A 22,365-nucleotide genomic window follows, 5' to 3' on the forward strand; every position below is an offset into this window, starting at 1 on the left:
TGAAAATCGGGAGGATCCCTTCGCTGGAGCAGGCATCGCGCGTTGTCGAGCGCCGCAACGGGGCACGCGGACGTGGGAGCGCGTTAACAGCTGACACAAGCGTCAACGCACGCGCGGAATGTACTTTTGTCGCGGTGCGTGGTTCGCGCGAGCCGCTTATCGGATTTCCCGTCTCCGACTCGCGCCTAAAATTGCGGGCGCGCGCGCGCGCGCGAAATAGAACGCGGCGCTCTCGCCTCGCCGCCGTCGCCGCGGTACGTTCCGCGTTGGGAGCGCGCACGGCCTGTTGCCCGCGAGATAAGAGGCGCGACGCGCTGACGACGTTAACCTTACCTCCCTGCTCTCGGTCGTACGCTTGTTCCCGAGCGATCTCAATCGCCTTGCGACAGTCTCTCGACTCGCAGCTTTTCGGCTCGGATGGTGTTACGTCAGTCGGACGATGGGCAGGGCAGCAGGGGGGGGGGGGGGACAAATGCTACTGCAGCCGAACGAAACTTGTGATTTTCGAAATACACGACGGCGACTTTCTAATAGTCTTGCTCGCTAGCACGTGAAGCCGCGGCTCGTCGATATACATTTGGAGGGCTCAGCTCGACGAAAACTGCTTCTCTCTTTCGAAATATCGCGCAACGCATATTTCTCTAATATTGAAAATCTACTGTTGTGACGACGATTTGCCCGTGCAAGAGAGAGCCATAAAGAAAGAGAGGGAGAGAGAGAGAGAGAACGCACAAAAACGGTTCCGCGCTAATTGTCGGCATATTTACACACACGCACGCGTACCGAGCGCGCAGATCCCGCGAGAATTTCGTACTTTCTAAACGCGCATTTTCAGCGTCCCGCAAATAGCCACGCGGCCATTCTTTTGTGCATATTTATCGTCGATGCGCTCAATTATCGCGCAATGAGACGGCGACGATTTGTTTTTGACGGCAGAGAGGACGAGTGACGCCATTCAGCGAGCCGATCTCGGACTGTCGTTCGTCGGGTCGAGCTGTTCGATTCGCGTGTAAACGGGAGCAGGACGACGGTGCGTGCCTCGATGCCGCTCGTTTCGACGCGGAAGAGCCAGCGGTCCAAGCCAGCAGAGCCGCCCTCGTGCGAGGCAACACCGCAACAAGGAGGAGTGGTTTTCGTCTGGCCATTCACGGTCACCACCCGCGCTCCGCCGGCGTCGTCGTCGGCGGCCCACTTTTCCAACAGGCGCATGCACGCGCGCGCGCGCACACTCACACACACACGGCCAAATCCTCTTTTCCAGTATCGCTTCTGGCCGTGCGCCGCAAGCGGAGAATTGGCAACGCCGCTGAACAAGGCACAGGGGAATCCGCTCGCGCGTACGTGCGATCTTCTGCCAGCTGGCGACGCGGCGTGGACGCCGAGCTACGCAGGTGATCGGGCAGCGCGGGCCAAATCGCGCTGACTCGGAGAGGAGAGACCGATCGACGCGCGAGTCGGCTCCGACGTTCCCCATCGCCGGCGAGACGGACAATCCGAAAGCTATGAATAGCGCGGCCAGGGCTTGGATGATATCGCTGCCATGGCGACGAGGGGGAGGGGGCGGGGAGGAAGGTCGCTCGCGTCGGCCACGTACGTCGGCTTTTCTCCGTCGCCGGGCGCCTCCGCGTAGATGTGCTTCTCTCTGCTTAGCCGACTTTCCGCCAGCTGCACGCGGACTGGCGATCGATAATATTAGGGAGGGTCGCCTCCGCCGAATCGAAGGCGCGCGCCCCGCTGGCCGAATCGATCGCTGCCTCCGCGAGCACAGGGGCCGACTTTCGGCGGCCCGGCGCGCTTTCGTCTCGGCGCCAAGAGGCCGGAGCTGCCACGCAAGCTCGGCATTCGGCGATCGACGCCACGAGAGCACAGCGACTTCGCCTTGATTGCTCTAAGACGCAGTTGGCGTGGCAGAGATAGCTGAGAAAGAGAGAGAGAGAGAGAGGAGAGAGAGAGAGAGAGAGAGAGAGAGAGAGAGAGAGAGAGAGAGAGAGAGAGTGAGAGCGAGCTCATAGTTCGCGACGTCGGCGACCTTGACTCGCGTGTGCGCGCGAGATTAGCCGACGCCGGTCGATCGATCGCGCGTGCGAATCCACGTCGCCGCGTCGCAAGCTTCTCAGGTTAGCGAAACAGCAAGCGAAAGACAACGGTTGAGGACGGAGACGAGAGAGGAGAGAGAGAGAGAGAGAAGAGAGAGAGAGAGAGAGAGAGAGAGAGAGAGAGAGAGAGAGAGAGAGAGAGAGAGAGAGAGAGAGAGAGAAAGCCGCAGGGAGAGCTTGGCAAAGATGGCCGGGCGCGAGCGAGGACGGGATCGCGTGTCTCGGCTTGACACCGCTGTCGCCATCGTACGCATATCCTCGTAGCCGGCGACTCGCGACGCGCGCCCGAAACAGCTGATCTGCCGCGGGGAGCAGAGCCCATCAGCGGTCGCCGAGCGCCAGGCTACGAGGGAGAAGAGACGATGACGCCCGCCGTTCGTCGAAGCGTAATCGCGACTCGCAAGCTCGAGCGGGTCGCGAGAGATGCGTCGCCGATTGATTTTCGGCCGAGCGGCAAGACCATTATCTTATGGGTTGCGGCCGGCGGAGAGGCGGGACGCGAGATCGTCGCCGAGCTGCAAGGGCTCTATACGACGGCCACACGGCCGATCGATGAGCTAGCCCCGGCGAGCCAGAATCGCACCTCGAGCTCGCCTACGCGCGGACACGCGAAAACTCACGGGACAGCTGCACGCGTAGCCGGCAAAAATGGCGAGCGCGCCGATTCACGAGAATACCTCCTCTCTCTCTCTCTCTCCTCTCTCTCTCTCTCTCTCTCTCTCTCTCTCTCTCTCTCTCTCTCTCTCTCTCTCCTCTCTCTCTCTCTCTCTCTCTCTCTCTCTCTCTCCTCTGCCTCACTCGCCGCCGCCGCGCCTCCCTCTCTCCCGCTGTGCGTGGGTTCGGGCCGCCGCAGCCGAGGTGCTGCTGTCGGTACGAGACTCGCGAAGCGATGCCCCTCCGCGAGCGCGGACGTCGGCGGAGAAACAAGAAAAAGGAACGGAAGCGCAGGAGCCGCCTCGACCTCCGCGAGCAGCCTGATCATCGCCCGAGCTTGCGGGCCGAGATCGGGCCCGCGCGGTCCCGCGCAACAGATAGCAAGGAAAAAAATAGACACCTACCCTTGCACCGAGAAAGCGAGCCTCCAACAACTCCTGCTTCCTGGGGTCCAGGGTGGCCTGAAACTGCTCCATCTTGACGCCAGCGCCTGCGAACATTCAAAAACGCCACATTGATTGGTCGTCGCCTTAAGCTGGCTCTCGGGGACCGATCGCGCTGATTTGTCGCGACGCGACGCGCCGAGCTACGGACCGTCGGCGGATCGTACTCTTCTTTATCCGCGACTCATTGCGGCAGGTAAGAGGCGTCGATAAACGAACCTGAAGCTTGTCCATCGACTCAGATAGTCGGAATGGAGCTTTGGCTTAACGCTCGACAAGGCACCGTCGGCGCGGCAGCAGCAGTGGATACGAAGTATAAGGCGAGTACGCGCAATGGACGGGTATGACGCGCCTTTTCTGGAACGAGTCCAGCGCCGGCGCTAACAAGACGATTGCTTGAACGGAGCTTGACGCTAGGCTTTTCCAGACTTTGTATTCGGTCGCGAGATATGATCGAATTACTAGCTGCATGGTTTTTTCGCTCGGGTGATCGGTGAATTTTTGAGATGCGCTTGCCGACGATGTCTAGATGGAGGCTACGAATTGTCGGAGCGTTAAAAAATAAAGACAAAAAAACCCTTGCGTTTATCGCTGGCATTCCGGCACACACTCGGATGAGAAGACAGTTTTACATTAAACTACATATATAACAATAAGTAGAGTGGTCGCACACGTTGAAATAGCCGCAATTTTCCAGTAAAATATCGATTTCAAAAATCAACAATCGCTCAATTGAAAACTATTACCTTCGACACTTGCCTTTCGCAAGCAGCAGAAAAATCACTAAATTGAAGAAGAAAAACATGTCCGACACCCGCAAGAACGTTAAAGCGGTAACACACGAGCGCACATAAACCAAGAGAGTGGGAGAGGGAGAGAGAAAGAGAGTGCGACATCTTTGCAAGCTCCAACAAACGCAGCTAGGCAAGCAGCGGCAGCGGCAGCAGCCTCCGGGCGATCGATTTCGCGACGCACCATGCACATACGTATGTTGTCTGCACAAAGGCGAGAGAGCGATGTAGGCCGCCAGAGGTCCCCGCGCGCGTAAACATTCTTTCCAGTACACGCCGATTAAACGTTTAATTAGCCAGAAAACGTTTGATACGAGATGCACCTCTTCATACATTTGTCTTTCTCGCGAGTGTTCTTCATTTTTACACGCCGTCTTGCTGTGCCTATATATTTTTTTTTGTTTTCTTGCAGCAGATTAATATGGCGATTAATCGGGGATTATAACGCTAATTCAATAATCGAGTTCGAGTAGACGTAAAAAGAAAGTGGAATTGTAACTCGAAAGAAAAGGCCGCGTTCAATCTCGTCCGGCGATTCGGAAATTATTATCGTTATTCTTTTATTTTATCGCGCTCTGATGACGATAAATTGTATGCACTGCAGTTCAATTACCGTGAGATGGCATATCTGCCAAACGGTTTGTTCGTTCGTTCATTTCTTTTTTCAGGTCATAATTAAGTACTTCTCGTCAAAATTTTGAATTCAATTTTTTTTTTAATCCAGCTTGTTACGTATTCTTTTCAATTAAGTCTCTTTATGCATTGACATTTGCTTTATTTTAATAATCACGTAAACCACAACGCAATAATTATCACGTTTGATTATCAAATAAATAATTTCATACAGTCATCCCGCATAAGCGATCTCAAGTCTTCAATATCAAGCCTAAAGGAGTTTTTTCAGCGAGGAGAGTTTAAAAAAATAGACAGACCACAAGACTGGACAGATCATTACAGACCGATATCATAGGCGTTGGCCGTCGTCGTCGTCGATCCTTTTTGTCTCTGACTCGTGTGCACGTAGGAGAGCCACTCGCTCACACTCTGCTTTTATAAATAGATCGGAAATAATGCGCGCGACCTCTGAGAATTTCGTCCGAGCAACTGTACTCCACCTCCTCTCCTCTTTTATTCTTTTCGTTTTTTTTTTGTTTTTGTTTCGAAAGCGTCGCTGCTGCCAACTCGCCCAGTAAAGTTTAAATAATCGATAATTACTTAGGGAAATCAAGTGTTTCTGTAACAGCTGTTACATTTTTAGACGAATTAATGTCGTGCGTGGAATCTTTAATGCAGCAGAAAATGCTTTGGTTAGTTGAGGTTCAATTACAGATTTGTACTGGGCCATAAATGCTTTTATCCAGATTGTAATAAATTAAAGTAATTTTTACATTGACTATGTGTTAAAAAATTATTGTCTTGCTATTCAATTGAAGGATATTGATTATTTTACTCTTCTGATATGGCAAACAAATCTGTACAAATTACGTAAATTATCTCTATTGAAAATACTCTATTCACAATGTACCATGTATGTCAATATTTTATTTTTCTTTGCATGAAAGTATGCACGACATGGCATTTTTTGGTATTAATTTTGTAAAAACATACCAGGTCTCTTCTTAAAAAATGCTTCTCTTGTTAAGCAATGCTTATCAGTGATTCACATTTAGGCTAAATGTTGAACACATCAGTCCATTCTATTTTTACAAACTATTTCCTTTAAAACTACAACTTCCCCACCCAAGTTTATCAAGCTAAAACTGTCTTTAGAAAAATGTCAATAGCTAAAATACTTTCTCTCTCTCTCTTTGTTTGATGAGAAATCATTATCACTTATAGAAACAACATGAATATGTACTCACCACCACCTGAGTTCCAGCAATTGTCAGTCATCCTCGATACTCCATCTGCTTTTTTCGTTGGCACACAACTCAACGAACAGTCACAATATTACAAAATTCTAGGTCCCTGATTAAACCACACAAACACCAATTGCCATGATGATATCGAAGAGCCCAGTTGCAGCTGCACTTATGCATAGTTTGGCTGACTGCTTGGACATCTTGCACCGAGGCTGGGCAAACTACTTCAAGTTGGGCATTCGCTGACTGAGCTCTTCTCTCTTATCCTCCCTCTCTGAGTAACTTTGATCCGTTTGTCTGTTCTCGCACTGCGTGTGTCGTTATCACTCAGCTGAAACGAGAAGATGAGAGTCTTGTGATTCCGGCTGCGCTGGTTATAATCATAGACGTCGACTTTAACCAACTGTATGGCGCACAAGAAGTACGTGTGCAAACTGACAAAAAAATTGAATCGGCGAGAGCGAGAAATACACATATACACACATATACACACTTGTGGTGCGTTAACCTCAAACTCGCGACGCTCTCCGTGAGTGCGAAAAAAAATCGTTGTAAGTAGTGGTAGATTATGCAGCACAGAGCAAACTCGGAAACGGAAGTCGCCGACTCACTTCAAGCCCCGACGATGCCACCGCTCACTTTTCGACGCTCGCGTGTAAACACTATTCGTCGTTTTGTAGATGATCTAGTTGATGGGAAAGGCTTTTTATATTTCAATGGCGCGCGACTGCGAGCGAGTTAACGCTCTGCTTTACCGACTTGCCGTCGTTTGTTGAAGTTTGCCGTGGGTATTCAATTATCGCATAAGACGAAGAATGTGTGTAAGCGCGCGTGACGTTTGTTGTTCTTTTTTGTCACTCGACGGTTGGCAAGTGTGTATGTATGTATGGCACATGTAACTCTGTGTATACGTGCAAGCTCGACTACTTGTTTATAATGCTCGATTATCCTTACGAAGAATTGGTAAACAAAAAATTGATCGGAGCTAATTGACATTCACGAATTTTCTCTCTTTTTCATTCAGGACGTTTATCGATGACGTTTTCAAAACTTGTGGTGTAGAGACGTTGCGTACCTACAAATATAATGATGGCCGTCAATCAGTCAACGGCGAGAGAGAGAGAGGGAGAGACAAGACTCGTAAAAATCGGCAGCCAGGCGCATTAGGCGGAAGATGGCCGCCGCCGGATTTACGTATCCGTATTCTTCTTCTTCTTGCAGCAGCAGCAACGACGAGCACGACGACAAAGATGGACGCCGATCATCTGTATGTGTGCGAGAGCGAGTGAGTGAGTGAGAGAGAAAGAGAGAGGGAAAAGAAACAGCGAAGTTGTTGCGGATCGATAAGCGCGGCGCGTAAATGGGTCACGAAATTTTCGCTGCTTGGCTCGCTCTGCACACCGACACAAACACACACCGACAGACCGACTATGTTACCTGTGCGGCGAGTCACAGTCTACTGAGGCTGCTGCCACACTCACTCTCTGCTGCTGCTGCTGCTGCTGCTGCCGCTGCTGCTGCTGCTGCTGCTGCCGCTGCTGCTGCTGCTGCTGCTGCTGCTGCTGCTGGCTACTGCTTCCGCACACGACACTCGCACACACACGCGCGCACGCTATCAACGACAGATCTGTATGCGCAAGAGTGTGATAGTGAAACACGCGCATCCCTTGCACTTGTAAGTTCATCTGCGGTTTTTCTGGAATTCAGTTTTTTTTTCCCGAGACAAAGCGATCTTATTAGACTTCACATGGACTATGCGGGTTGCTTTGCACATGGTTCAGAGTTTTGTTTATTGTTGTGCATTTTTTTCTTGAGAAATTTCACTTCCAATGAAAGGAACGAGTTTGGATGCGTTCGGTTGGATTTGAAGCGAGAAAAATTCTGTTGGACATTCTTTTTTCAATCTTTGTTAATTACAACTATGTTTTGGTATATTTTCGAATTGAATATCGCTAAATGGTTTTGTTACGGATGATTTTGATCTGCATCGATCCGTAATCAGACAATTGGCTGATTAAGCAATTTTGTTTTCGAGACAAATAAGTATCATTTACGTAAACGCGTATTACATATTAGATTTGAAAAAATTGTTTCGATACTGGCGAGTTAAACAGGCATTGTTGAGATAAACTAATTGAGCTGATTATAAAGCTCGTTATTAACGAGCGTAAGGTAACGTAAAGTGAGGAGTACGAATCAATTTTACAAAAATTTGCGGTACTAATCTAAAGAAATCTTGAAAAAAGGTTTTAAAAAAACAACGCAATCTGCTCATTTTAAGCACACTCATTCGCAAAAGTTCTCTTATCGCTAGATTTCATTTTACTATCATTAAACTAACACAAGCGTCCGAGTAAGAAAAAGTATGTGTTGCACACTAAGTTTGACAACAAATAAGACATAGTCCATTAGGGCTCGCGGCGCGGCTTCTTACAATCACAAATCTATCGGGCTCGTCGCCAGTAAAAGAGAGGGAGGGAGAGATTCATAAACTTCCGTAAGAAGCGCGTTATGACTCATAAAGTAATGCTATGGTATTTATTTGAGCGTCGTTTATGTGCGACGTTGAGATATTTAGAAAACTCTGTTGACCGATAGCATTAACGTCAGTTGTATTTACACTGCTTTACTTTGTCAGGTTTTTAATCTAAAAAAAGATTTTTCAAATCTTTTGTAAAGCTTTGCAATCGTGTTGTGTGTACATGATGTTGGAAAAATATTGATGACTGTTATATAACGTCATGTTATATAAATATCTAATCAATAGAGAATCTGGGCTCATTAATCACCAGATTGAGAGAAATAATTATTCTAATTTTTTTTTATTGAAAATTAACACGAAGCTACGCTTTGTTTTCATCGATTAAATGACCAAATGGTGCGCGTATCTGAATGTCGACTTTCTAAATTCATATTTCACATACGCAGGATCAACGAAGAGGAAAAAAAGCGAAAATTCCTCGGCGTACACGCGAAACTTATCCTTGCAGCAAACGAGCAATCACACGGCCAACCTACAAAACGCACCCGTGAAAGTTCCAACTTGGCGAGAGATCGGCAATCGTCGTCATCATCTTGCAAAGCCGCATCATCGCTGCTGGCATCGGCGATTTGTACTCGACAAATCAAGACGCGTCGTGCTCTCGAGTGATACATACAGCCGCAATGGATATGTCGGTGTGAGTGCGTATCTGGCTGACCTTGGGCTTCCTATGGATGTATTGGGCTGACGTCATGCACCCCATATTCCTTTCCGTGGCCACGGTACGAGTGCATAAAGGGAATTTGGCATATCGACCTGGGATTTTTACGCCACCTGTTTATTTTTAGCAAGCGAGTTATTTTTTGTTGTAAAATTAAACGGGAAGCGTTGAAGTGACAGCGAGATTATCCTGTATCGATCGCAATTTGCGCGATAAGTCTTTTTTTATTTATTTTTACGCCGCTCGGTGGCATCTTCAACTTGGTTGAAATATCGCGAAATTATTGTACTCGCTCACCATTGCAAATTTAAACAAACCATCCGATTTTATGTAAATTCATTTCGCTGCTACGACGTATCGTTGAAATTGAGAATATTAATAACGCTTGGAAATATATACGAAACTTATCCGCGATAAGCTTTTTACGCAGAATAACTTTCCATGACTAATTTCTCACCAATGTAAGGAATGTAAAGAAAACTCTTTGCGGGGAAATGTTGAATTTTAGAGGTAATTCAATTTCAGTATTTCGACAGTGATTTGCAAAATCTAAGAAGCTTTTTGAACATAAATTCAAATCACATGAAGAATAACAAACTCTTTTATGAACTCCAGCGCACTTGGAAATAGCCAGCCTTGACATCGTAAAATAACCACAAATCGACACATTTACATACACATGTGCGTGTATGTAAATGAGGATGCCGCTTTACAAAGAAAGTAAAGCCTTTTACAAATGTACATCGAAGGATTACGCTGTTTACAAAAACAAAGGGCAATAACAATCAAGACGTTTTTTTACATTTCATAAATGCTTTATTTTTTTTCTGAAACAATTTTTCCGAAAACTCGTCAGCTTTTACAACGTCCCTTCCTAAAAACATTAATCTCTCTACTTCATAATTATCAACTCGCAGCGTCCTCGGCCTTACCCGTTCAAGTTCACTTATAAATACAAAGTTTTTTTCGAATAAAATTTCTTTTCTCCATTCGCATTATTACATCTGTACACCGATAAAAACTCTCGATAGAACAGACGCAGCTAAGCATATAAATTGTGCAGATTAAAAACGCTCACGACGCTCTTTGTAAAAAAAAGGGAAAGTCGTATTCCGTATTCTTTTTAAGCAAAGTTCGATTGTTTCCGTTATTTTTTTCTTAAAAAATCCGTTAAAATCCGCCGAGTGTCAACAGAGATTACGATAAAACTTCACGAGATAACGTCAATGTGTACTGTTTCAATGATTACATAACGTGTTTTTTTTATTATTATTTATTCAATGTAACTCAGTTTATCTGTGTACGTATAATTGTGAGATTCCCATGGACAATTGATTAGTATACACGATAGTTTTCTGTAATGAATCTAAATTTGTTTTCATTTATGTACAAAATATTTTTTTTCGCTTAACAACTAAATACAATTGAATATAAATTAACACAATTTAATATTTACGTAGTGAAAATTAACTTATGAATAATTCAAATATCACATAATTGTTGCCAATAATATTCAGCAATTAAAAACATCATGCGACATATTTCTATATCTTTGTTTTTTTTAAGTAATGAACGATGTATCTCGCAACAAGCACGTGAGAAATGATAGCTGATTTCCTTAAAAAACATTTTTAAGTTCAATTGCACTGTATACTTATATTCGTATTTTTAATATAAAAATCTATACCGTAAATGAGGAATGGTTAGTTTAAAATAAAATTTTCACAGCAGAAACGAATAATTAAAATTTAAGTCTTTTTAAAATGTTACATTAAAATTGTAATCTATATCTGTGAATACAAACGAGTTTAATTTCCTTTGTCTTCGTCATTTTCCTTACGAGTTTAGCATTTCAGAGAGCAATAAATGATACGGATTACTCACGTGCGCTTTTATGAAAAAAAGGCAATGAATTACTGCGTGCGATCGAATATTGTCCGGACGAGGTGTTAATTTGCAGTTATGTACATATAGCTATGTATACATGCGGTACACAAAATACATTCTTTTTCTTTGCAAGCAGTAATTGTTCACTGGGAAATAATGTCGCCTGTACTTTCAAAAAGATTATCGAGCGAAGGCTTCGATGAATTATTATTTCCATGCGTTGCCATGTTAAAACTCTTTAAGGTTTAAATCTCAGAGGGATCTTCGAGTAAGTACAAAATAAATAACGGATAATTAAAAAAAAGTATAAAACGAGAAGCGGCTATCAAAAGTACTTTACGTAACAAGTGAAATTCTAACGGTTTGAAAAAAAACGCCGCGTTTTTTTTTATCCTCCTACGTGTAGGATACATTCAGAGCTCCACGTAGAAATATGTCCGATTAAACTTCTCGAATATCCCAACAAATAAATAAAAATAATAAAGACGAAAAATAGAGAACAGCCCCCGCTATAGTATAATACTAAATAAACAGAGACGAGTCATTTAAGCGATCTTCACTTATCGAGTGTACTCGCAACATCGACGCCCATCTGAAAACCATCTACTGACTTCTCACGTGGACTCGAGTCGGTGACGTGTGGCTCGCCGTTTTTATTCGGTGTCTCACTAGTTTCTAAACCTGGTTGCACCGTCGTCAGCGTGCTCCACCAGTTCGAGAATGCACCTTTTGCTTGAGATAACGCACCACCTGGAAAAAGATGAACATATTGCGAATACGACGTTAATCTTTTGAGATGATTTTGATGATGAGAATTTATGAATCAATGAGATTATTCATTCGAGTAAATCTCAAGATTCAAGGATTCGAGTGATTGTTATAATGAACAAGCTGATGATTCATGATAAGCGATAACGATAATGATATCATTAGTTTACAATTTGAACATGAACTTTGACTACAATGACTTTACACAATTGTTATTGATGATCTGAGATTATTGGTAGACGTACAAAAAATATTATAAAAAAAATATTTAAAAAACTTATTAATCGAGGTATTTCGAAAAGGAATTATAGAAACGCTTTGTTATTAAGAAAAATAATTTGCAAAACTGCTATAAACATTCTAATCTAAAAAAATAATAGAAATTCTAATCTATACGATTCAATAAAAAACACAATAGTAAAAATTGAATTAAAGCGTATCATATTCCTAATTATTAATAAGTTTTTTCTCACCTACAGCTTTTCCCGTTGTAGCCACAGCGCGTCCTGTCGACGCCATGGCTTGGTTGAGTTTCCGTCCACCTTCGGTATTTTGCATTGTACTAAAAACAAATGGTTGAGAACATCCCATCATCGGAACTTCTTAACAAAGACAAGACAAAAAATACTTACTGCGACAAGCGTAGTTTCATGTCCTGCACCGAGAGCTGTCCAGCAAACGGATGTCCCGGTTCGATGCAGTTAATTTCCGTATTACAAAGACTCGTCCACATCTTAAAATTATTCGTAGATCGCCACGCGCTCATAAAAGCAGCGTTATAGTGATCAGTCTGCCTTGCATCCTGTTGCATTGAAGTCCGAAGCAAGCAGAGCAAATAAACGCGGAATTGAGTACGAATCCACTCGTCACCACCTTCCCAACCAACACCGTCGAAAAAGTTATCTTTCTTTGGTTCGGATACGTGACGTACTACGTAATCGGCAAATCTTAAGTCTTCGGTTGTCAAGTGCAGTTGACGACGTAGTTCTGGATCGTTTGCTTCTATTCGTGCGCTTTCAGCCTGAAAATCAAGTGTTCAATTGCTAAATATAGCTAATATGCTTATTGAAAGGTTCACTTCTAAAAAGGAAATTATAATAATCAATGTAATGTAATTTTTCAGCAACAAAAATAAAATCTCTGTTTGGAACATAACAATTATCGAGAAATTAAAGTTTACATATTAAACATGACTGTATAAATGATTATTACATACAAAATATCTTTCATCAGGTAATGATCGTTTATCAGAAAAATTAATAAACAATATTTAATAAGAAACAAATATTGTTGTTCACACTTTATCCGAAGTTTGTTAGTACACATTTTAGAAAACTCACCTCAATTAATACATCGATCAGTTGTTTTTTCTGTTTGAATAAAACATTAGTTGCTCCTACAACGTAGCCTCTAACATTTTCGTCACCTAGCAAATCTAAATATGGTAAGGATAAATATGGTAAGCACAAGTAACCCTGCAAAATATAATAATTATTCAAAATTGAATCCATAAAATATCAATTATCCAAAACTTGTGTTAATGAATATTTTATAAGCTCAGACTTTTGTAACTTACTTTGGTAAAAAGGCTCAAAGGCATGCCGCACAAGTCCGGATCAATATTTGCGATCTGCGTCAAACTGCTGGTAACTTTGGCGTCTGACAACGTATCATTACTCGTGTCTCTTGGCATATTATTGTCGGCCTCGTTGGAATTAAGATTCAGCGAATTCGGCACTTTGGTGACTTTCGGCTCCTCTGGAAAAACGTCAGCACTTTCACTGTTCGCTTCAGTCAAATCGACTTCAATAGTTTTTCCTTCCATAGTTTCAATCGTTTTGTTGTCATTTATGTAGTAAGCATTGTCATCCGATTCATCAGCTATCCTGTTATTTAATATTTCTGGTTGCACTGTTTCGACAGCAGGATTCGCGTTGGTTAAATTTGAGTCAAAGTTATTGAGATATTCACTATCCTCGAAATTCGGAATAGGAGACATGGGTCTTGATGGCCTGTATATAAAAAAATTATTAATATGCTATGATTGATTAAAAGAGTAAAAAAAGTAAATACCTGATACAAGCTGCTTGCTCTAAACCAGTTTCAATCATACTAGGAAAGAATGATAACAATGTCAATATGGCTGAGCATAAAGGCTGTACAGGTGATTGATAAAAAACTACTTTTTTTTCTAGAAGTAACAGTTTGAATAGTAGCAGAGCTTTGTGACGGAATCGCAATATGAAATCTCTGGCGGATAAACCTGTAAATATAATAATCACATTTAAAAATTGAGTATTTGCAATATTGAAAGTGTGCTTTAAAATAAATTACCAATAAACACTTGTGGTGGCATATGACTATCTCCGCTCATACAAGAATTCAAATGATGATATGTCTCTTCCAACAGTGATACTTTGCTGAAATCTCCTTCATCAAAGTAAGCATGAGTTATAAGGGCCATTTTAACTTGAATATGGCCATACAAAGGCATTGTACTCAAAACGCATACAGACTTTTGTACTGTTCCCCTTGTTATGTCTGATGTGCGATTTATTAATTTCTGTGGAAAAAGACAAAGAAATTAAGATTAAATTACTTAGTTTGACTATCGTAAGAGTATAATCAGTTTGATGATAACAGTAATGACATTACGAACACAGAATTATCACTAGTTTTTCTTTGTCTCTACATTACAGTGATTTTTTTTCTCTCTCAATGAAACATTTTATTCTTACCTCTACTGGAATTTGTTTAAAACACGATATCCCATAAATAGTTTTATTAGGATCATTGAGACTAGGAACGTGGAAGTATACTGTGTCTTCATCATAGTTGTGAGATCCATCTGGTAATGCGAGTGTTGGCAAGTACTTCCACCCTAGTGGACACTCGTTTGATGCACCAGGCACAAGTGGAGGAAATGAATACTCCACCTAGAAACATTAAATGTTATCATTACTATCAATCTCTACAAGATCATAAAATAAAATTGATTGTGTACACATAAAAGCTTTTGTGTCTACACATCTATAAAAGAAAAATCATAACTAATTATAGCATTGTTTTAATACATATGAGTTTGTTCGTAAAAGAATAAAGAAGTAAAAATAAATCAAAGTCAAAATAACTAACGTTTTCCCGTGAATCGCAATCAAGAAAAGACCAAGTATTAGTCACTCAGTGCAGGTTGACTACAATTTTCAGTACATTCATTCATGCAGATGTTCTTTCTCTTTCTTTCTTGCACGCAAAAATCCATTACTCTAGTAAAATCCTTTATAATTCAAAAGGATAGAAGAAAAAGCATTGAAGAGATACTCGCAGCAGGTGTCTGTACATCGCTTGTATTGACGCATACATATACACAGCGCAACGCCCCGTGGATTGAAAGAGAGAATAAACGAAAAAACTACACAGCGGGCACTCACTTGGCATCCTTTCTTGTGGTGAAACCCGATGACGATTACGTGAAGAATCGGGCCGACAGACTCGGCCATTGCCGCCTCCACCCTCGTCAACGTCGTCGCGCTTCTTAATGATGATCTCTTTATTGACTCACTGCTGTTTCTCTCACGCGTCGCCAATGGCTTTTGACGCCAGATGCTTCATCTCCAGCACAACATTTACGCTATAGACTTTGTTGAAACGGAGACGCGCGCGAAGTTTTTCCTTTTTTTTTTCTTTTTTCCACATACAAGATACACAGCTCACGGTGATAGCAGACGAACTGACATGCGAATGAAAAGCAGGAGAGCGAGGTGTCTGTTATGTTTGCGGAGGAGGGGCGAGAGGAGAAGGAAAAACGCTATCGATATAACCCAGCGCCGCAAAATATATGCGGTGGACTTGACAACTATAGATGTCGGTGCAAATTTGAATTATTTGATCCATTCATTTTGACGATACTGTTTTAACAGTACGTAAACATTTTCACACATTTCTACAAAATTTCTGCTTTTCTTCATTTTTTCTTTAAATTTTATTTAATTATTGTATTTTTTTGGCTTAAAAAAATTTTATGATCTTTGCATTATTTTTATTTTTTTTATTGTTTTTTAATTTTTATAAATGATTCTAAAAGATGATAAATTGTTGAAATTTAAATTAACTGTAATACAATATTACAATATATATTATTTATTTTTTAGATGTCGCTGCAATGCTTTTTTAACTGCAGTTGCACCCACTGGCGTCGCTGGAATTCGTTTCAATAGTTTCAATTCCTTTCAGAAGAAGGCTTCTAACGGATTTACGCGAAGCCTCCAATTTTTTCATGTTGTATTAAGTGCATTGAAATTTTTTTCATCACAACTGATAAGACGTGAAAATTAAAATAGTAAAAAGTGTTTCTCTGTTTGTTAACTGGTTTGTGTTCGTTTGTTGTTTATAACTCGAAAGAGTTGTCAAACACTTCGAGAGCCTTTTTCTTAATTCCATTGACGCGTTTGAGTTGAATGGAAAACAGTAATGGATGATTTTTAAGTTGCGACATTCAATGAGTTTTTTATTATGAGCGATAATGTTTTTATAGCTGAGATTATCGTGAGGATAGTCATTTTATAGACTTAACTTTAACTTCTATAGTTTAACTTTTAAGGTTATAAGTGAGTGCTTTTTTTTGCTGTTTTTTTTTTTACGTTATTGCTTTTGAAATAGTTTTTTTACGAATTTTATAATTTGTTTTTGGTGAAGTACAGCTTTAAATGATAATACCTATCGTTTTACTTTTTTATAGCTTTAGAATGGCAAAAGTACCTAAGCGGAGGAGGATAAAACCAGGCACTGTTTTGATCAAAAGGTGTATCAAGAGCAATACGAAAAACAAAAGCTTTTCAAGTCGTGAGTTTGTATTATTATATAACATTGTAAACTAATTGCTTAACTTATTTATAATACCATTCTGTTTTTCCAGTTTATTCTAAATATCAAAAATTAAAAATCAATAATCATGCTTTGGCAAAAGCTTTATCACAGGAGAAGCAAGAAACACAGTTATTATTTAGCAGAAATGTTGAACTCATTGCTGAACAACAAAACCTCATCTATGCTTGTAACCAGCGTGACGTAAGTCAAAATAATGATATTTAAGTTTTACTTTAAGTTTACTTATCATTAATCTAAATTTCACCATCGAATAACTTTGTTTCAGAATCTTATTAAAATAATATACAGGAATGCAAAAAATTTGTTACCTATGATAGTGGATATGTCAAAGTTTGTCACAGATACTATAGCAGAATGCCAAAACTTCAATTGCAATCTACCTACACATCGTGCTTCTTCTAGTAGTACTGGTAGGAGAGAATCTACCAAACGATTATCTATGAAGTCACCTGCAAGAGGTGTAGTAAAACCTATGGTTAGCGGTCATACAATCACCAAGCCTGTGATTAATCTTAGTAGAGTTAATTTGAGTGTAATCGCTGAAGGACCTGCTACTCCTGAAAGAAATCACAGTCGAGTAGTTGTAAGTTTTTCAATCTAATATTGATATTTAGATATTATATTGCTATTTTTTATAGGAAAGTCGACGATCGCGGGTAATGCCAGAAAGGTTAGCTATAAATGATCTGAGAAATGAAGGTACATACTTTTTATCTCTGAATACTTCTACATTTTTTACAGAACTTCTTTTAACATTAATTTTATAATATTTTAGATTCTGACGAACATGTAATTGTAAATCGTCGAACAAGCCGTTTCTCAAGTGGAAGGCTGTCATCCGGTCGATATTCAAAACGAGACTCTGGTCGTTTATCTGGTAGTCTTGGTGCAAGACTGTCGAAACGCAGTTCTGAACATATCGAGATCCTCAAGAGTCCTCGAGTTGCTCTGCAGGATGTTTCAAGATACATGGCCAACAATCAGAGTATTAATGTTAGAATGGTAACTACCTATAAATTTCAATCGTCAAAAACGGTGTATATAAAGTATTTATTAATACGATTGAATTTTTCTCTGCAGTTTTCGGAAACAACAAACACCAACGTAATAAACAACATCACAACCGTCGAAGACACAGAAATGAGCGAGTCGCAATCGAGTCCAGAAAATCCACTAGACGCATCAATGATCATTCCAGAAACTCAAGAATCTGCAGAAACATCAGATGATGATGACGATGATACTGAAGGCTCCGAAACTATAGTCCGTCGAAAGCATTCGTCGATTGTTCAACCATCAAGCCGCAGATCGCAAACAATGGAGTCTGAACTGATTGATCCATTGGAAGGACCCAGCTGGATGTACTCAAGTCAAGAAGACATGGAATTCACTGGTGTTAACAATAGTTCACCATCATCTGGTGAAGAACCTACAGCGCAAGCAGAGTCACCTCTCTCGTCACTGTCTAGTAACGAACGTAGGTCATCTACCTGCTTCCGCATTCCAGAGATGCCCAAAAACCCGGGCAAAACCAAACGAAACTTGAGAGTTGGTTTTGGATGCATGGGACAGAATGGCTATACCGCGACAAGGTGATTTATTTTTTTTATAGTCGTAAGAGTGTATCTAAACTGATTACTGTGAATTTATTTTTACAGCAATGATCACTTGATCGATGACGAGGACGAAGAAGATGATCAAACTTGTCAAGATATCCGTCGTTTCATCACTCAACGTCGTGGCCCATCAACTCGTGGTAACTCGAGCCACTATGACGACTATTATGATGATGACGTTGACGACGAAGACACATTACTGTTGAATATTCGTCGGCCTATACAACCTCCACCACAGCGTCGTCCACCAACCCAGCAGTTTGAACAGCCTGAACAATCAGAGAGAATGGCGTTTGATATTAACGAACTTCTGGAGCTTACACCGCTAAAGCCATTAAGAAATATCATGGCTAAGCAGGCACAACTACAAAATCAAGTTGAGGTCGAGCCGGAGCTTACTGCTACCATTCAGTTAACTCAAAGGTATATTTTTTTCATCGTTTACCACTTTATTGTTGTTAAAAAATCATTACTTAATTCCTGAATATTTAAAATTTTAGACTTCCAATGCTTACTGAAACTGAAACACTCTCTCGCATATCGACGGTGAAAATGCCTATTACGGATCAGCAGTCGACCAGTGTATTAAGATGTCAAGAGACTGAACGTAAAAATGGACATGAAAAAAGATTTAGTGAACTAACGACGGCGAAGGTAAATGGTAACATTAATTTACCACGTCTTACGGATGTGCACGATACCACCATCGACAATCATTCGCAGTTACTCGACGATTCGCTACCTATTACTCAAGTAATACAAAAATGTTTTCATTTGTACGTGTATGTTTAATTAAAAGAATCAAGATTAATGAAATTATTGTTTATTTGTGTTTAGAAAAGGAAACGAGCTGCTACAAAACCGTTGGATTACACAGCGAGTGACGTCGAAGAGGAAGCTGAGATTCAAAAACAGAAAAAAGTAAAGCAACCTAAGAAAAAGGAAAAAGACACGGAGAAGAGAAAGGATCCTAGTTCAGCAAAGGTTGTCTTACAGAAATTAAACAATTCGCAGCATGGCCCACAGCAAAGTGAAAGAAAGAATTCCAATGAATCTATTTCTTCTGCGTAAGTACAGTTTAAGTAGATCTTTTTTGCTCTTAATATCTACACAGAATATATGACTAATGTATTCATGTTATTACAGACGAAGTTCTGGACTGCGAATGGATCAGTCGAGTGATTCTGAAAGTGCGGCAAGCAAAACTGGAAGGCCAAGGCGACAGAAAGCTCCAAAAAATTTACAGGAGCCTAGTTTATCAAAGTTAGTACTTCAAAGTTGTCAAATAAATCGTATGCGATCGATAACATTTCTTTAATGCATTTTTATTTTTATTTTTATTACAGAAAACTAAGGCGTTTATAGAAGGGTTTCATATGGTTATAACGAGAATTGAGCAACTCGGGGTGATAGAATACATTAACATTCACTCGATACCTGTAATACGCCAATATTCATTATGTAAATATTGTTATGACAGACTTCATTTTTGATAGGCATTTACGAGTGTTGTTATCATCTTCGTTATTAATATAAACATTTAAAATTGGAAAAACATTGTTTGCGAAGAAAATACTCGGATAATATTGTTCAGCATTCTAATTTTATAGTTGTATTCGAAGTTTGAATATTTAACAAAGTTGTAACGAGGTGTAACTTATTGGAAAAGAGAGCTTATCCGGGAGATTTTATAATTGAACGAGACGATAGTTTGTAAGTGTGATACCTTCATAGTTCTGAAGTTATATATTTTACTGCGACTGACTGTCGTTCTATTGGTTACGATTAGCTTATAAACGTTCGAATATTTTCTTTTATAGGAAGATAAAAATAAATTTTCGTATATTTCACAGATTGTGAACAGATTTTTGTTTGCCGAGAGAATAATAATGCTTATTAAAATCTAATGCACAACAGTTCGTTGTGTATAAGTAGCAGCTCAATAAAAAAAACCTAAAACTAGGAATGAGCATCATTATTTTTTTTCTTCGAAAATTCTTTATGCGTTTCAACGACTACACAAAAATACATCTATAAAAAGTAAAGTATTTTAACGTATGTACATCACGATTTCTTCTATAATCGCTACACTGCCTGTCGTAGTACCGTGAAGTAAGACATGGACGTCCTTACAACCTGAGCAAACGAAACGTGCAATTTGCCGTTAATTCAAGAAGTAATCAACTGCGATAACTTACCGAAGAGTAAGTCTGTAAAGTCAGCGGGCAAAATTTGCCAACGGTAAGAATACATGGTTTCCTCGCCCGATGAACCATAATCTCGAACATCAAGGCGAAATCCTTGTGTAGTTTTGGGTTGGTGATCCTGTACCACTTTGCCGAGTAAGCAGCTTCTGAAACGTTCTGGCTCTCTGTGAAGATCTCGTGAGACGAGTAGCAGTAGAAATACAGCTGCACAAAACTACCCAGTAGATACTCGACGCTGAGCAGCTTGCGTTGGAACGTCGTCTCTTCTGCCTAAGCGCGCCATGTGTAATAATCGAGGAGCGCGATCGGTCGCTCGAAGTGCTCACCAGTATCAATTGAAATCCAGAAAAGCAGATTTGCGTGACGGATCCAAACATTTGGCCGAGCATCGCGAAGCAGAACAGCTCCTCGACTTGGTCGGCGTAGGTGATCATGATTTGGTGTCGACGTATGCAGGCTTTAAGTTTTTGATGAGCTTCGCTTTGACTCTTCTCGCACAGGTTGTGAAGCTCGCGCTGGAGAAGTTTCAATTGCGTCGCCGTCGACAAATTCATGGCGAAGAAGTAGCTGGCAAAGGTCGTGGCGCAGAAGCAGGTCGCCATTGTACCAATGAACTACGGCGATCGAAATTTACGGAGTGGATTTTTACGGGAATCGTGGACGAATGTGAATTCACCTCGAACACGTAAGCAATCGCATAGTAAGGATTCTCGTAGATTCTGGAATCCAGGTAAACCGGAAAGGGCAATATTCTGTCGGACGCATTCTTTCCTATGGAAACTGCGAGGCGATCGCATTCAAAGAAAGGAAGGCTTCTCTGACCCATCGCGACTGAAATACCAACCAACGGCAGGCGCAACGATGTAATGCACGCAGATGGTCAGCACCAACAGCGCGAAAAGCAAGATTGCCTTGAAACACAGGCGGTCGCGCACGTTGAACAGCTCAGTCTCCTCCCGGCCATAGTCGATTCGCCAGAAGCTCTTCTCCACCAAGTCGTTCAGCTGCATCACCCGCTGACGATTCCTTACGAACACCAGCAGCTTCCAGTATTCCGTCGCCACCACAACCGCGCACGGCGCCGCGTAAGTCAACAACTGAAAACACATTGTCGCTCTCTCTACTTGCGCTTCGCACTCCATCCTCTCGTCACTCACCAGAATGTCCTTGCGCGAGAAGAACAAGTCCTGAGCCTCGATCAACACCGCTGAGCTCATTGATACCATCATAATTCTTAATGACAGGTCAGATCGCAACTTGTCTCTGGCATTTGATGCTGGCCACATGCCTAACACGCGCATCATGAATATCGTCAAGTTGATCGACTTCATTTCCTTTTTCATTGTCTCGCGACACATTTTTCTCTCTGCCGCACGCGATTCTCTTTTTCTGTACTGTGGCAAAGTATAGTGTAACGACGGCATTTTACAGCTATTACGCTGTTTTAGCGACTACAATTTTCGCGAGAAACTCTGTAATTTCGCGGACCGTGGCTACTTGTGAATTATCTATATTAGTAATAGGCGAGTACGCTGTAGTTTATTCGCGAGCTCAGAGTACTTAGAAAAGCGAAGATACGTTTTTTTATGACTTTACGATGTTTTTAATTGGCTCGGAAATAATTTTCTCGTTGGAGAACCAAAAAACTTGGCTGTTCTCGTATACTTGCATGTCGGAGAAAAAAATACATAGATGAAAAACAAATTTGCATAGATCTTCCAGAAATCATAGGCTTGGCTTTTATAATATGAAGGGATCATCATAGTGTAACGCTCCAAGAAGTGTATAATTTTACCACTATCGATTCATGATTACGATAACAGGCTGTGTGAATATTGATTATAGAAATAGTCATATATCATCATTCAATTCTGATGAAAGTTCTATTTCTAGTATTCGTTTGGAAACCGAACGTTGAACGAGTAGATTTACGCATTTAAGTCAAATTTAC

At 41.4% G+C, this 22,365-nt stretch overlaps 4 protein-coding genes across 11 annotated transcripts in view; 1 reads left to right on the forward strand and 3 right to left on the reverse strand.

Moving 5' to 3' along the window:
* Positions 1–7,357, reverse strand: part of LOC131666921 (serine/threonine-protein kinase tousled-like 2) — a 31,134-nt gene extending 23,777 nt beyond the window's left edge. For 3 of the 6 annotated variants that reach the window (XM_058940010.1, XM_058940005.1, XM_058940011.1), the window contains exons 1-3: positions 6,922–7,288; positions 5,847–6,177; positions 3,155–3,240 (exon numbers count right to left, since the gene is read on the reverse strand). In XM_058940010.1, the coding sequence (XP_058795993.1) occupies positions 3,155–3,240; positions 5,847–5,877 (117 nt within the window). In that variant the 5' untranslated portion in view covers positions 5,878–6,177; positions 6,922–7,288. Of the gene's footprint in view, positions 1–3,154; positions 3,241–5,846; positions 6,178–6,329; positions 6,635–6,921 lie in introns of those variants that run through there. The other 3 variants (XM_058940006.1, XM_058940007.1, XM_058940008.1) reach the window with 3 other exon arrangements.
* Positions 7,358–9,879: 2,522 nt separating this feature from the next.
* Positions 9,880–15,418, reverse strand: LOC131666924 (late secretory pathway protein AVL9 homolog). 2 transcript variants are annotated; one of them, XM_058940021.1, is made up of 9 exons: positions 15,136–15,418; positions 14,443–14,640; positions 14,039–14,267; positions 13,778–13,967; positions 13,281–13,716; positions 13,045–13,179; positions 12,337–12,725; positions 12,178–12,266; positions 9,880–11,686 (listed from the first exon to the last, which is right to left on the reverse strand). In XM_058940021.1, the coding sequence occupies exons 1-9, from the start codon at positions 15,202–15,204 to the stop codon at positions 11,493–11,495; spliced, it is 1,929 nt and encodes a 642-aa protein (XP_058796004.1). In that variant the 5' UTR covers positions 15,205–15,418; the 3' UTR covers positions 9,880–11,492. The 2 variants fall into 2 exon arrangements, with proteins under 2 accessions (XP_058796004.1, XP_058796005.1); XM_058940022.1 differs by having other exon boundaries at positions 11,497–11,686; positions 12,182–12,266.
* Positions 15,419–15,973: 555 nt separating this feature from the next.
* Positions 15,974–20,176, forward strand: LOC131666923 (uncharacterized). 2 transcript variants are annotated; one of them, XM_058940019.1, is made up of 12 exons: positions 15,974–16,311; positions 16,443–16,546; positions 16,620–16,771; positions 16,857–17,174; positions 17,230–17,290; positions 17,367–17,593; positions 17,672–18,183; positions 18,250–18,630; positions 18,708–18,960; positions 19,045–19,274; positions 19,354–19,470; positions 19,554–20,175. In XM_058940019.1, exons 2-12 carry the CDS (start codon positions 16,450–16,452, stop codon positions 19,570–19,572), a joined length of 2,367 nt encoding a protein of 788 aa, XP_058796002.1. In that variant the 5' UTR covers positions 15,974–16,311; positions 16,443–16,449; the 3' UTR covers positions 19,573–20,175. The 2 variants fall into 2 exon arrangements, with proteins under 2 accessions (XP_058796002.1, XP_058796003.1); XM_058940020.1 differs by lacking the exon at positions 15,974–16,311 and having other exon boundaries at positions 19,554–20,176.
* An 89-nt stretch (positions 20,177–20,265) lies between these two features.
* On the reverse strand, positions 20,266–22,319 carry LOC131666925 (odorant receptor 49b-like). Its single transcript, XM_058940023.1, has 5 exons — positions 21,259–22,319; positions 21,091–21,194; positions 20,741–21,028; positions 20,406–20,684; positions 20,266–20,343 (listed from the first exon to the last, which is right to left on the reverse strand). The coding sequence occupies exons 1-5, from the start codon at positions 21,836–21,838 to the stop codon at positions 20,293–20,295; spliced, it is 1,302 nt and encodes a 433-aa protein (XP_058796006.1). The 5' UTR covers positions 21,839–22,319; the 3' UTR covers positions 20,266–20,292.
* Positions 22,320–22,365: the final 46 nt, after the last annotated feature.

This window comes from Phymastichus coffea, unplaced genomic scaffold (genome assembly GCF_024137745.1).
Source record: "Phymastichus coffea isolate CEN01 unplaced genomic scaffold, Cenicafe_Pcof_1.1 PCOF00062, whole genome shotgun sequence".
In the NCBI taxonomy this organism is placed as follows: Eukaryota; Metazoa; Arthropoda; class Insecta; order Hymenoptera; family Eulophidae; genus Phymastichus; species Phymastichus coffea.

Bases quoted from the DNA above. Each gene is read 5' to 3' on its own strand.
- LOC131666924 (XM_058940021.1), bottom strand. From the start codon at position 15,204: ATGGCCGAGTCTGTCGGCCCGATTCTTCACGTAATCGTCATCGGGTTT. The intron at 13,180-13,280 runs GTAAGTTACAAA...TATATTTTGCAG, and splicing joins CTTTGAGCCTTTTTACCAAA to GGTTACTTGTGCTTACCATA. The intron at 11,687-12,177 runs GTGAGAAAAAAC...ATCTTTTTCCAG, and splicing joins TACAACGGGAAAAGCTGTAG to GTGGTGCGTTATCTCAAGCA.
- LOC131666925 (XM_058940023.1), bottom strand. From the start codon at position 21,838: ATGCCGTCGTTACACTATACTTTGCCACAGTACAGAAAAAGAGAATCG. The intron at 21,195-21,258 runs GTTGGTATTTCA...ATCGCCTCGCAG, and splicing joins CATCGTTGCGCCTGCCGTTG to TTTCCATAGGAAAGAATGCG. The intron at 20,685-20,740 runs GTGAGCACTTCG...TGGCGCGCTTAG, and splicing joins CTGGATTTCAATTGATACTG to GCAGAAGAGACGACGTTCCA.
- LOC131666923 (XM_058940019.1), top strand. From the start codon at position 16,450: ATGGCAAAAGTACCTAAGCGGAGGAGGATAAAACCAGGCACTGTTTTG. The intron at 16,547-16,619 runs GTGAGTTTGTAT...CTGTTTTTCCAG, and splicing joins AAACAAAAGCTTTTCAAGTC to TTTATTCTAAATATCAAAAA. The intron at 17,291-17,366 runs GTACATACTTTT...ATAATATTTTAG, and splicing joins AAATGATCTGAGAAATGAAG to ATTCTGACGAACATGTAATT.